The sequence below is a fragment of the Tursiops truncatus genome, chromosome X, assembly GCF_011762595.2.
Source record: "Tursiops truncatus isolate mTurTru1 chromosome X, mTurTru1.mat.Y, whole genome shotgun sequence".
Lineage (NCBI taxonomy): Eukaryota > Metazoa > Chordata > Mammalia > Artiodactyla > Delphinidae > Tursiops > Tursiops truncatus.
Genome location: NC_047055.1, coordinates 88,129,342 through 88,143,841, shown reverse-complemented (window position 1 = coordinate 88,143,841; position 14,500 = coordinate 88,129,342). Strand labels below are relative to the sequence as shown.

The 14,500-nt window shown below is 38.8% G+C and overlaps 1 protein-coding gene across 7 annotated transcripts in view; it reads left to right on the top strand.

The window, feature by feature from the left end:
• The window catches only part of JADE3 (jade family PHD finger 3), a 151,441-nt gene extending 138,066 nt beyond the window's left edge, over nt 1–13,375 (top strand). For all 7 annotated transcript variants that reach the window (XM_033850087.2, XM_073798931.1, XM_033850085.2 and 4 more), the window contains 3 exons: nt 5,058–5,528; nt 7,050–7,167; nt 10,296–13,375. In XM_033850087.2, the coding sequence (XP_033705978.1) occupies nt 5,058–5,528; nt 7,050–7,167; nt 10,296–11,206 (1,500 nt within the window). In that variant the 3' untranslated portion in view covers nt 11,207–13,375. The remainder of the gene's footprint in view (nt 1–5,057; nt 5,529–7,049; nt 7,168–10,295) is intronic.
• The last annotated feature ends 1,125 nt before the right edge of the window (nt 13,376–14,500 follow it).

The following is a 14,500-nucleotide window of genomic DNA, read 5'->3' as shown; positions in this document are numbered from 1 at the left end:
CTAGACTGGCCAATATCTACAGCCTCCATATCTGGGAGCTAGAACCTTTCTCCTGAGGATGAAGGTTTCTGATAATCGTGGAACAGATCCTAAAGACTGGGTTCAAAACAGATGCCCCAGACAGCTCTGAATTTTGCTTAAACCCTGGACACAGTCCCTCTGCCACCTTTCCAGAATTCCTATAGGGTCCTTATATATCTTATGTTCAAGCCCCATTCAACCTAGATCCAGATGTTATAGGCCTTCCCTGAGAAAAAAGGAAGAACAGTGGTTAAAAATACAGCCTTTGGAGCCAGATTCCTGGGGTCCAAATCCTGGTTCCATCTCTTGTTTGTTATGTAATCTTGAGAAAGTTACCTGCCAAATCTGTTCCTCAGTTTCCACATCTATAAATGGAGATGATAAAATAGTACCTACTTAATAATGTGGTGAAGAGCTTAACACAGTGCCTAACAGATACTAAATACTCAGTAAATATTAGTGGTACTAGTATTTGTACTTGTTGTTATTGTTCATATTATTCCCTGGAGTCAGTCTGACTTTGTTGATGGAAAGCCCTAGCATTCATCCAGCCAAACTGAATAGAATCATTAAACATTTGGTGCTGGAGTAGGTGCCCCTTTCGACAGTAGAGGAATGTGGTCATGTCTGGAGTTACATGCATGTTTAGTGAAGTCAGAATAAATTGGTGGGCCACCATGAGTTTACTGTTAGGCTAATATGAGCTTGACTATGAGGGAAGTGAACTTTTTTAAAACAAACGAAAATCTTTGCCAAGTGGGGAAATGCAAGTACGTCTACTCAGTAACTATTAAAGGTGGTACTAGTAGAGATGGAAATTAAATGTTAAGATTAAAGGGCATCAAAAAAAATTAAGAGGGAAAGCATCTTAATATTTTTCTCATATATTCCAAATTTTATTTGTGAGTACAAATTGTTCCTATTCTAAGATATTTCTGGTCCTTGCCTTCAGGTGTTTATAGTCTATTAAGGGAGACCAGATATAAACATGAGAAAAGTTAAAAAACACTGAAGTGACATCTCCCCTCAGACCTTGCAGACCCTTAGGGATGAGAGATCAGAAGGGCTGGTGGCCACCGTTGGTGCTAGAGTTTAAGTACATAATGGCTAAATAGGTTTTGTGGGCTGACTTTGAATCATTTATGACATGGTTTCAGTGACCAAGTTTTGAGAAAATTGCTCTGATATCACCCATTTGTCTGTTCACAGATTATTGGGGATTAAGGGCAACCAAATGGACACTGTCCTGCAGCAGGATAAGAACTGCTGAGGACACATGCACCAGGCCCTTGGTGTTCAACGCAGGTGTCATCTGCTTTTGAGGAGGACACACTATTTTGTTTTCGGGGGGGTGACAAAATATTTCCTTAAAGAGGCAAGAAACAATTTAATTCCTAAATCAGTCTCTGGTGTTCTTTTTCAAAGACTTTTATTCCAACCATCCTATCTAATCCAGTTCTCATCCCACAGAAACTCCAACTCCCCTTACAAATGTGAACATATAAGGGTAGCATTTTCCCTCTAATGAAAGTATTTCAAAAACTCATTTCTCTTCTATAATTTCTGAAGAATAGGTAGAAAATTATTTCTTTTTCCCCCTTTAAAAGTAAATAAACCATAGTGAGATACTACTTCATACCCACTAGGGTGGTAATAATTTAAAAAGGCAGGCAATAACAATTATTGGCAAGAAGGTGTAGAAATTAGAACTCTTATGCATTGCTGGTGGGAATGTAAAATGCACAGCCACTGTGGAAAACAGTTTGGCAATTCTTCCAAAAGTTAGACATAGAGTTACTGTATGTCTTAGTAATTCCACTTCTAAGTATATACCTACAAGTTAGAGGTCCCCAAGACCACTCTCAGGTTCAATAATTCACTAGAAGGACTCACAGAACTCAAAAAACCGTTATACTCATGGTCATAGTTTATTACAGTGAAAGAATACAGATTAAAATCAGCAAAGGGAAGAGGCACATAGGGCAGTGTCCAGGAGAGACCAGGCATGGAGCTTCCAGTTTCCTCTCTAAGTGGAATCTTGTGGACAGTGCTTATTTCTTTCAGCATTGGTGCATGATAATATACACAGAGTACTGCCAACCAGCAAAGCCACCTAAGTCTTGGTGTAGAGATTTTATTAGGAGTTGGTCACATAGACGTGGCTGACCACCTGCATGGCTGGCCTTAGTCTCCAGTCCCTCCAGAGGTCAGGCTGATACCACATGGCTCAGAGCTTCCACCATAAATCACATTGTTAGCATAGACTATCTGACATGGCCCAAGGCCCCCAGGTAAATAAAGACACTCTTATCAGGCAGGACATTCCAAGCGTTTAGAGGTTACCTCTTAGGAGCTAGAGGCAGAGGGCCAAGCCTTTCTTTGGCAAGGTTAATCCTTTATTGCACATTACCAAAGAGAAATGAAAACATGTCTGCACAAAAACTTGTACACAAATATTCATAGCAGCATTATTTCATAATAGCTAAAAAGTAAAAATAGCCCAAATGTCCATCAGCTGAAGAATGGATAAACAAATATGGTATATCCAATGTAATGGAATATTATTTGGCCATATTTTAAAAAGAATGAAATTCTGATACATGCTACAACATGGATGAACCTTGAAAACGTGCTAAGTGAATGAAGCCAGATATAAACTGTCACATATGATTCCACTTATGTGAAATGTCCAGAATAGGCATTTCTATAGAGACACAAAGTGGATTAGTGGTTGCTTGGGGCTGGGATTGGGAACAGGGAGTGGCAAATAGGCATGAGATTTCTTTTGGGGGGTGATAAAAATGTACTGGAATTATGTAGTAGTGATGGTTGCACAACTCTGTTAATATGCTAAAAACATTGAAATGTATACTTAAAATTGGTGAGTTTTGTGGTATGTAAATTATATCTCAATAAAGCTGTTCTTTTAAAATGGGCATAATAAAACCTCCCCTATCACCTTAAGTGATTACAGTAGAAATGAGATATATACAAAAGCATTTTGTTTAACAGAATGTGCCAAATATATGTTTTTGGGGAAAAAATTAAGTTATTTGGTTAGCATTTCTCTACCACCAAGGTATATGGACTTCTAGCTATAAATATCATAGAATGACCTTTTTTTGAAACTAGATGGATTTTATTCTTATTCGTGTATTGTCTTTTTATTTGGAGTAATTTATATTTATGTCTCTACATTCTATAAATTTGACCTGAGAGAGGTGATCTGTTTTTAGCTTCCCATTAGTAGTAGTTTTATGTCACACACTCATCTCCTTGAATAGAAAACAATCCTTTTGCTTTCTCTTCCCATATTTTTGTCAGTTATTAGACAGCAGAAGAGCACTTTGCCCAACACTTTTAATCTTTTGCTAAAGAGTGCCTTTTGCTACTTGTGTTTTAAATGACCAGCTAGTTTCTTATTCAAGGGATAACCAAAGGTACCCAGATGAAGGTATAGTTTGGGGCTCTCATCATCCTCATTTTCATGAGGCTTTTCAAATACATAGAATTTTTAAGAATACAAACTTGGATGTAATGTAACAGACTCTTCCAGTTGCTCTAAGTTGGGGTGGGCTGTTTTAGGAATACAGTAAGTGGCTAGAGTACCACTTAACTGAAAAGTGGAAGGAGTTGAGGGCAGGGAGCAGTGTAGGTAGAATATCAGGTACTTTACAGGAAGTACAAGCAATAATACATGTGAGGTTGGATAAGATGATCTTTGAATTGTTTTCCATCCCTGGAATTCTTTATCCTGTGAAATTAGATTAAATGGAATCTGCCCCCATTAAAGCTTTGATGGTTGCCAGCATTCTCTTAAGTGTTGAATTTCTCAATCTATAAAGAGACCTATCAGGTTTTGCATTTTTTTAGTCTTTATTCATATACAAGGTCATCCTCTATGTTTAGTTATCAAAAACCCAACATATTGAGCAGTCTGCCCTTCAGATGCAAGCTTCCAAAAGATTTGAGACTTGGCTTTAACCATGGGAATTCCCACTATATCTTTTGAAACAAATCCTCCATTGCTTTCCCTCCTTCCTTTGCATAAAAATATAAACACACACATGCATTTTAAATCTTTGGAAGGAAAACTGTAACATAACCATAACAAATGGTAATTGAGACTAACTGAAGCACAAGAGTCCAGCAATCATGGGCCAGGTTCTCTCTGCCTCCCTGTGAGTCCTCAGTGCATGCCACATAGTGATACTTAACAAATGTGTTGCATCTATGAATGGCAGAATATTATAAACTTAATTCCAGATTGTCTGTAACCATACTGTCCAACAGAACTTTCTATGATGTGATGGAAATCTGTGCTGTCCAGTATGGTTGAAATGTGGCTAGTGTGACTGAGGAATTGAATTTTTAATTGTATGTAATTTTAATTTTAATAGCTGCTTGTGGTCAGTTGGCTACTCTGGCTACCATGTTGGACAGCACATCTCTATAAGACCAATTTCAAGAAGTTAGGTTACTTAGATATTGGAGTTCCTGTGGCCTTTTTTAGAACCAATAGCTGCTCTGGCAATAATATTGATTTTGTTTTTCTTTCGATTGTTCAGAAGCATTTCTTGAGTACTTCCTTGTTCAATAGTTGATGGTAATGCAAAGATGAATGACACAGCTTCTGTCGTTAAGAGCCATGGCCAGGGATTTTACATTTATTATGCTATAGGTACAGTGTGAAAAGGACCATTGTAGAAGCATATAATAAAGTGATATTGGGGTCACAGAAAAAGTACAGCATGACTTTACAGGGGCCAAAGAAGAATTCTTGGAAAAACTTAATGCTTGAGCTAAAATTTAAAGGAGAGTTTGAAAAAAACATTTTTTTGCCTCTGTTTTTACTGTTTTCTATAAGAGCAGATTTCCTGGGTTACTTGTAAAGTGTCCATCATGGTCAGTTTAAGACCAACTTTCTCCCTGTCTTTTCTTTGCTTCCTATGAGCTCTCAGTTTAGGCCCAGGCGTATAGGGCTTCCCCTTTCCCCCCACAGCCCTGCTGCCTTAACACATCTTTTCTTCCCACAGTGCTCAGTGAAAAGCTGCATCACTGCCTTCCACGTCACCTGTGCCTTCGAGCACAGCCTAGAAATGAAGACCATCCTAGATGACGGGGATGAAGTAAAGTTCAAGTCATACTGCCTCAAGCACAGCCAAAACAGGCAGAAGCTCGGGGAGGCCGAGTACCCTCTACACAGGGCTTCAGAGCAGGGCCAGACCAAAAGCGAGAAGACCAGCGTGCGGGCACAGAAGCTCCGGGAGCTGGAGGAGGAGTTCTATTCCCTGGTCCGTGTGGAAGATGTGGCCGCAGAGCTGGGGCTGCCCACGCTAGCTGTGGACTTTATCTATAACTACTGGAAACTAAAGCGGAAAAGTAACTTCAATAAGCCATTATTTCCTCCCAAAGAGGATGAAGAAAATGGTCTGGTGCAGCCAAAAGAGGAGAGTATTCACACTCGCATGAGAATGTTTATGCACCTACGGCAAGACCTAGAGAGGGTAAGGTGACCAACTGTGACTAGTGTGTAGATCTTGGTCTGCATAGAAATGGAGGCCCCACTTCCAGTTTTTAAAAGAACACAGCTCATTTACATTTATAGTGTAAGCTTCTGTGTCCTTGCTTATCTTCTGATTTCATCGTGGCCCCAAACATTGGGCTTAGTTAAAATTCTGGTAGACACATCAGAGAATGGAAGCTTCCTCACTTAGATGCTCTATGAACCTTAAATTTGAAATAAATTTTCATTTGGTTTACTTTTTATTCACTGTGGAACCTAAATTGGCTCAGCTATATTTTACTGACACACTTATGAGACTACAGGCTGAAGAAAGAATGAATTTTATTTAGGAAAGCACCAGATCAGAGTTTCTTAAACTCGGCACTATTGACATTTGGGGCTGGATAGTTCTTTGTTGTAGGGGACTGTCCTTTGTTGTGGGGAACACTGTAAGATGTTTAGCAGCATCCCTGGCTCTACTCACTGGATGCTAGTAGCAAACCGCCACATGCCCAGTTGTGAGAACCAAAAATGTTCCCAAATTACCAAATGCCCTCTGGGGGTCAAAATTGCCCCTGGTTGAGAGCCTCTGTGCCAGATAATTCAATTTAGCTATATATATACATATATATATATATATATATATATATATATATATATAATCAGGTATCTACTAAATTAGGTACTGTAGGGGTTCAAAGATAAGTTAGGCCCTGTGTTTACCCTAGAGAATCTTATAATCAAGTATAATTATAGAGGTGGCTTGTTTTTTTCTCTGCTACCAGAATTTGGAGGGGAACTAATAGATTTGGTTCACTTTTTAAAATTTAACTCACACATATATAGCACTTACTATGTGGCACCACTGTTCTAAGCATTTTATAAATATTAACTCATATAATCCTAACATGCCTATGAAGAAGGTACAATTATTATCCCTATTTACAGATGAATAAACTGGGGCAACAGAAAGGTTGAGTAATTTGTCCAGATGAAGGAGCATGAGAGGGTGAGGATTTCACCCTTGTGGCTGTGGAGACTTGGCTGAGCTGAAAGTGTGAGCAAAAACGCCACTTCCAGTCTTCCCATAAGACCTTTATCCTGCTGATCCAGCACTCATTAGAAAACTTTACTGGATCCAGCATTGCCACCATTTACTCAGGGATCTAAAGGGAAAGCTAAAATGTTAAGTCATCATTCAGTTTTCCCAGCCTGGCTATGCAGATAAATATCAACCCCATGATACCACAGGGAGAGTAGACTTCAGAAGGTGGCTTTGGAGCATTTTGCTTGTGCTACTGATTGATACAGGAACCATGATCCCATGACTGACCATGCTATGTGACTTCCTGTGGGGTGGCTCTCGTTATACAGCTTTTAGGGTCTGTCTTCTCTCCTCACCTGCCCACCACCCCCCAACCCCACCTGACTTCAGTTGTCTTAATTTTAGCTAAACAATTTCAAATGTCAGGTTTGTGTAACATGACAAAAATCTCTTATTTGCTGGGGGTTGGGCTTTCAGGTCCGAAACCTGTGCTACATGATAACCAGGCGAGAGAAGCTGAAACTGTCACAAACCAAAATACAGGAACAGATCTTCAGTTTGCAAGTCCAGCTTGCTAACCAGGAAATTGCTGCAGGTAACCTGTATAAATTTTATATCAATTGTTTAACTTAAAAATCTTTTAAATTCATTTCTTCTAGTCCAGCCCTGATATAACATGGCCCATTTCACTGTTGACTCATGAGGCAAGAAATCCCGGGGTGGGGTTGATGGAGTGGCAGGCCTAGGACAGATAACCTAGGTCCCAGACAGATATTTGAGGCTATTAGTTGGAGCTGTGAAATTATTCTAAACTCATTGAATTCATTTAGAAGTCAGTAGGATAAAAAAAAAAAAGAAGTCAGTAGGATAGGATCTAATCCTAGTTTCCAGAAAACATTTAATTCCAGGGTTACTTAACTTAATCTGTCTGTTATAACAGATCCTTAGCCAGAAGTTAGGAGATCTGGGCTCTTGTCTCTTCATTTATTCACTGATATTTTTTGAGCACCTCCTATGGACTAAGAGCTGAGCTATAAGACAGAGCAGTCAGCAAGACAGAATTCCTTCAGAGAATTCTGCCTACTTGGTAAGAGAAACAAGTGAGCATAATTACAGTGCTCTAAGCATGGGAGCTTGGCTGGAATAATGGCAGTCGTATTCAGAGACATTTGTAACCTCCCTGTGCCTCATTTAACACAGAGGTCAGTGGCAGAGCCTGGGCAACCAGGGGTCACTGGGCAGGGTGTGCAGAAGCCAGCTTCTGCCAAGGGCCAGCTATAGAGCAAGAGAGGCACCCAGAAATAAGGTGTCAGGTAGGTATCAAAGGCTCGTGGTCAGTTGTGAGTATCACAGGTCACAGCAAAATGGTGTAGCAGGAGACAGCAGGGCTGCTCAGCCACAAGAGCACCATGATGGACAAGACAAGAAGAACCAAAGGACAGCAGGAAGAGCCTCCATGGTGCCAAGGAAATTGGCCCCTAGACCATGTGGCTTCTGATTAGTGGGACCCAGCCCCATAACTGCTTGTGGCAGCAACAAGTGGCAGGCCCTGATAGAGATGGGAGCTATGAGTGTTCAGTATGGACCCTTAGGGAACAAATGCTGCCCGTTGGGATTTTTTTTTACTTTCTGAGAAATAATAGTTCATTATTAGTGTATAGAAATGCAACAGATTTGTGTATATTAATCTTGTATCCTGCAGCTTTGCTGGATTTTTTAATTCTAATAGTTTTTGGGTGAAGACTTTAGGGTTTTCTATATAAAGAATTAGATGTCATCTGCAAATAGTGACAGTTTTCTCTTCCATTCTAATTTGGATGCTTTTTATTTCTTTTTCTTGTCTGATTGCTGTGGCTAGGACTTCCAGTACTATGATAAATAGAAGTGGTGAGATTGGGCATCCTTGTCTTGTTCCTGAAATTAGAGGAAAGGCTTTCAGCTTTTCACCATTGAGTATGATGTTGGCTGTGGGTTTAGCATAAATGGTCTTCATTATGTTGAGCTATGTTCCCTCTGTACCAACTTTGATGAGAGTTTTTATCATGAATGGATGTTGAATTTTGTCAAATGCTTTTTCTGCATCTATTGAGATGATCATGTGCTTTCTATCCTTCCTTTTGTTAATATGATGTATCACATTGATTGATTTGCAAATGTTGAGCCATCCTTATGTCCCTGGAATAAATCCAACTTTATCATGGTGTATGATCCTTTTTATATGTGGTTGGATTCAGTTTGCTAATATTTTGTTGAGGATTTTTGCATCTGTATTCATCAAAGGTATTGGCATGTAATTTTCTTTTTCGGTAGTGTCTTTGGTTTTGGTATCAGGGTAGTGGTGGCCTCGCAGAATGAATTTGGGAATGTTCCATCCTCTTCGATTATTTGGACTAGTTTGAGAAAGATAGGTCTCAGTTCTTCTTTATATGTTTGGTAGAATTCCCCTGTGAAGCCGTCTGGTCCAAGACTTTTGTTTGCTGGGAGTTTGTTTAAATTATAAATTCAATTTCACTACTAGTGATCAGTCTGTTCAAATTGTCTGTTTCTTCTCAATTCAATCTTGGCAGGTTGTGTGTTTCTTGAAATTTGTCCATTTCTTCTAGGTTGTCCAATTTGTTGGCATGTAACCATTCATAGTATTCTCTTATGATTTTTTTTGTATCTCTGTAGTATCTGTTGTTATTTCTTCTCTTTCCTTTCCTATTTTGTTTATTTGGGTCCTTTCTCTTTTCTTCTTGGTGAGCCTGGCTAAAGGTTTATTAATTTTATCTTTTCAAAAAAACATCTCTTGGTTTCATTGATCTTTTCTATTGGGTTTTTTAAATCTCTATTTTATTTATTTCTTCTCTGATCTTTATTCCCTTCCTTCTGCTGACTTTGGGCTTTGTTTGTTCTTTTTCTAATACCTTCATGTGGTAGGTTAGGATGTTTACTTGAGATTTTTTTCTTGTTTCTTGAGGAAGGCCTGTATCACTCTAAACTTCCCTCTTAGAGCTGCTTTTGTTGCATCCCATGGATTTTGGAAAGTTGTGTTTGCATTTTCATTTGTCTCAAGGTATTTTCTGATCTCTTTGATTTCATCATTGACCCATTGGTTTTTTTAGTAGCATGTTGTTTAGTCTCTACGTGTTTATTTTCACTTTTTTCTTTCTATAATTGATTTCTCATTTCATACCATTGTGGTTGGAAAAAATGTTTGATATAATTTCTCTCCTCTTAAATTTGTTAAGACTTGTTTTGTGGCTTAGCATGTGATCTATCCTGGAGAACATCCCATGTGCACTTGAAAAGAATGTGTATTCTGCTGGTTTTGGATGTAATACCCTATAGATATCTATTAAGTCCAACTGGTCTATTGTGTCATTTAAGACCACTGTTGCCTATTGACTTTCTACCTGGGTGATCTGTCCATTAATGTAAGTAGGGTTAAAGTCTCCTACTATTATTGTATTATTGTCCATTTGTCTCTTTATATCTTTTAGTATTTGCTTTATATAGTTAGTTGCTCCTGTATTGGGTACATATGTGTTAATGAATGTAATACCCTCCTCTTGTATTGCTCCCTTTATCATTATATAACACCCTTCTTTGTCTTTGTTATAGCCTTTGTTTTAAAGTATGCTTTGTCTGATTAGGAGTATTGCTGCCCCCACTTTCTTGTTATGTCCATTTGCATGAAAATGTACTCTGTCATTTAAAATGAATCTTTCTTTTTCATCTTAGGACTTCCTTTGACAAATGCACTAGAAAATTCATTGTTTTACCCACCACCAAGAATTACCTTAAAGTTAAAAATGCCCAAATCAGCCCCAGAAGACTGCAGAAACAGCTCCACAGAGCCTGATCATGGACCTCTCTCTCCTGACGGCAGCTCCCCTGTTTGCAATATGAGGAGCATGCAGGTGGCTCAGGAATCACTAGAAATGAGAATGAAGTCATACCCAAGGTATCCACTAGAGAGCAAGAATAACTGTTTGCCGGCCAGTCTCAGCCATGCTAGGAGTGAAGCAAAGGATCCCAGTCCTGCTTGGATAACTCCATCTCCAGAGTTCTATCATGGGCAGTCTCTGGGAAAGCCTCTGGTCCTTCAGGCTGCCCTGCATGGACAGTCTTCCATTGGGAATGGGAAAAGTCAGCCTAACTCCAAGTTTGCCAAATCCAATGGCCTGGAGGGCAGCTGGTCTGGGGATGCCACCCAAAAAGACAGCTCAAGTGAGATGTTCTGTGACCAGGAGCCCATGCTCAGCTCCCACTTGGGCAGTCAGGGCAGCTTTAGAAAATCTACCATGGAACACTTCAGCAGGTCCTTTAAGGAGGCCACCAACAGGTGGGTGAGGACCACAGAGGACCTCCCGTGCTATGTGAAGCCAACCAAGAATACTAACCCCAAGGAGCAGCTCTGGGGCAGGCAGTTTGTCAGGCGGTCTGCAGGGAGAGCTCCATATCAGGAAAATGACGGGTATTGCCCAGATTTGGAGCTGAGTGATTCAGAAGCAGAAAGTGATGGGAATAAAGAGAAAGTTAGGGTAAAGAGAGATAGCTCAGACAGGGAAAATCCTCCCCATGACTCCAGACGGGATTGCCATGGTAAAAGCAAGACATATCCCCTTTCCCACAGTTCAATGCATAGGTGATTAGAAATTCCACGAAAAACTCCATCTTTGCCTTTGCCTCATATATTGGGGAAAACCCATACACCAAAAGGATTCTAGTATATGTTAGGAGGAATTGTAGTGAAAAGGATAAAATTTTTCCACAGTAAATTGGCTTGCAGTTTTTGAACCAGTTTCAAGTCCAATTTTCACGAGCACATCATAGAAATTACATATTGTCCAAAAGTTTAGGGGTTTGTTTTGTTTTGTTTTTTTGCCAGAGGCTAGTGAGAACAGCTGGGACCAGAGTATTTGCTCAGTAAATACTTTGGGGCAGCTTTCCAGTTATATTAACACATATGTATTAAGAGTCCTTGCATTGTCCTTGATTTGCAGGAGATCATGATTATCAGACACTAAAACTACTTATCTTTTGAAGCTACAGCATGTGACTTCCAGAGCTCCTGTCTGTAAGAAGTTTCCACTGGTACCTGGAAACCCTCTTTAGGGAGAGACCAGGGACCAATATCTCAGATACTGTCAAACTCACTACTCTCTTCCTTTGCTCTGAACAAGGTTGAGTTCCTTTCACAGTATCTTAACTTACCAAGTCAATACACCTAATGCTTATAAGTGTCCAGTGCCTGTTCCTAGACTTGCTTGTTGGGGACGCACTTGTAACTATTTCACCCAGCTAACAAGCGTAAAAGGCTAACTTGTGGATAGTGTTTACAAAAGTACTACTTCCAAGGAAAATGCTCTGATCCTCTCAGTTTAGGCATTTGTGAAGGATCCCAGAGCCTTTCCCAAAGTGAGAACATTTCTGGAGGGTTTGTATCAGGTCAGGGTTTTTGTGTTATTGTTTTCAAATAAGTTTGACTTAAATAAGTTTGGCTGACAGTTTTTGTATACCTGCTTTAATGTTTATAAAATTTTTATTGAGGTATAATTAAGATATAGTAAAATGCAGAGAGGTTAAGTATTCTTACCTGCTTTAATTTTGAAACAGATTTTTATTGTCAAACAGAATTTGAAAGCATGTGTTTAACACATGGATATAATTTAGCTTTGTACCAACTTTGAATCCAAGGCAATTTCCCAAACAAAAGGGCTGGAGCTGTTTTTCAGAAGTTACTCATACTCTGTTCCCAAACTATCAGCCTTTATTAATTTCTGGGAGGAAGAGGATAATTACATTAGTGGGAGATAAAACATACCTGCTTCGTGTTTAAAGAAGAGGAAAATGTTACAGTTTTTAAAGTGTGAAGCCAACTATAATTCTCTGCTCTCTTTTCTTCTTAGCCTTAAATTAATATTCTCTTTCTTCTAGTTTGGGAACATGCAGTGAGACTTTTCAGACAAAAGAGGCCATTTTAGATATTTTAAGTTGCTTCCTGGTGAAACAGCCCAGCTGCAGTAAAGGCAGGGGCCCCTCTTCTCTCCGTCAATATGGGAAGCTCAGCAGTTTTCCTCTCCCCCGCTTTTGTTCCTGTAGCCTGTAGCTTTGTTAATGAGTTCCTTTGCTTTTATTTCTTCCTCCTTTTCTGAAAACTTCTGTATTTTGCCTCTCCTTTGGCTACACCTTCAAAATGTTTCTTTTGTGCCTGTGTACATTTGTGAACATGCCATAGCATGTGTAATAGGTGTCCTATGCTTTGTTTGAATGGAAAAAGCTATGGATTATCCAAATGAGGAACAGTAGTTCTCCTATTTATGCACTAGGTTTCTGTGCTTTTTCTTTGCATTCTCCTGGGTTCGATATTAATTTGATACCTTCATGGTAATAAAATTGTAGTGGAGCTATGTTATAAACTCCTGTTAGAGGCCAGTGCAGTAGCCTATATCCTTTCATGCCTTTCAATTCTGAGTGAGGAAGAAAAGCAAACATTGAAAAAGTGCTTCAGCCAAATTCCATATGTAATGCCATTGGGAGAGTATTGACTAAAATAATTTCAGTCAGGGAAATATAGTTGTAATATTTTTACAGGATTTTCCTAGGTAAATGAAGGAGCCTTCAGTTGTGTACATTTCAATTGCCCCCAAATGTATTTGCTACATTTTGCTGTTGTTTGAAGTATTACCTCTTAATCTTCTTTGTTAAATTTTTTTTCGTTTTGTCTTATATAGTCCAGTTTTCAAAGATAAACTCGGTCTTTTTTCAAATGTCACCTTTTTACTGATACTTTTTCATTAAATTATGAAAACTGTTAACTACTGTTGGTGTGGTAATTTTTTATTTTGGCATATGGGTTTTAGAAAAGCTTACATATGTTTCTTCTATATTTAAAAAAAATCTTATTCATTAAGCACAACAGATGGTAAGGGGAAAGGAAGGAGGAATTGAATGTTTAGAAGCACAAATTCGTGATTCATGTCAATACCAGGAAACAAAGAGAACTCGGAAATTGGACTCTACCTGCAAATCATGATTTCATCAGGCCGATAAGACGGAACCTTAGGATCAACATAAATCACTAGGGGAATGGAGGCTGTCTAAAGTCACAAAGTTCAGAAGGCTTAGATCAGGCCTCACTTAAATGTACATTCTTTACAATATTCATTCTATTTTGGAGTCACATGAGAATATTAAGATTATAGGGGTTATGTAGTGTCATGGAGGCATTTTTGAAGGCATTTATAAACATTTTCATTATGTTTGAGAAATTTGCTGAAGGTCATTGGGTAAATCATTAGTGAAGATAGTTAAAAGATAAGATTGTTTCTCTCCCCCATCTTCTCTTCCTCCTTCTCCCCTTCTTCCCCTGCATTCTCCCTCCACCACCACCTCCTCTCTCTCCTTCATAGATAACTGTTTTGATTCAGTAAATTTCTAGGTAAAATGTTGGAGTACTAAAACTACAAATACCACTCTGTTATAGCCAACAAAAGCTTTGGGTGTATTCTAATGTCTGTATCTCTAATAAGAGGTGAACCTTTGTTTTCATGTTGAAGAAACTTTTAAATTCATAGAGTAAACTAGAGGATGCACAGTCCCAGGACTTTTTCCCTCCAGGACTTTACAATCCTCAGCATGCTTGCTGACCCTTAAGAATGGAGGAAAAATACATGATAGGATTAAAACCTTATTCACCACTGAATAACCTTCATGGGATATTTTCAAAAAATGTATTTTATTTATAACACATGTTTATTAGATTTTCACAACCTTAATTCACCTATTTTCAAGTTTTATGGAAAGCAGCAATTACATATTGATTTTTAAAAATAACTTTAAGTTAATAAACAAAGGCCTACCCTGAGGCTGTCTCTCCTACACATATGGAACTCTGTAATACTCAGTTCATCATTGTTGAAGGAGGCTTCTGTGAATTCAGT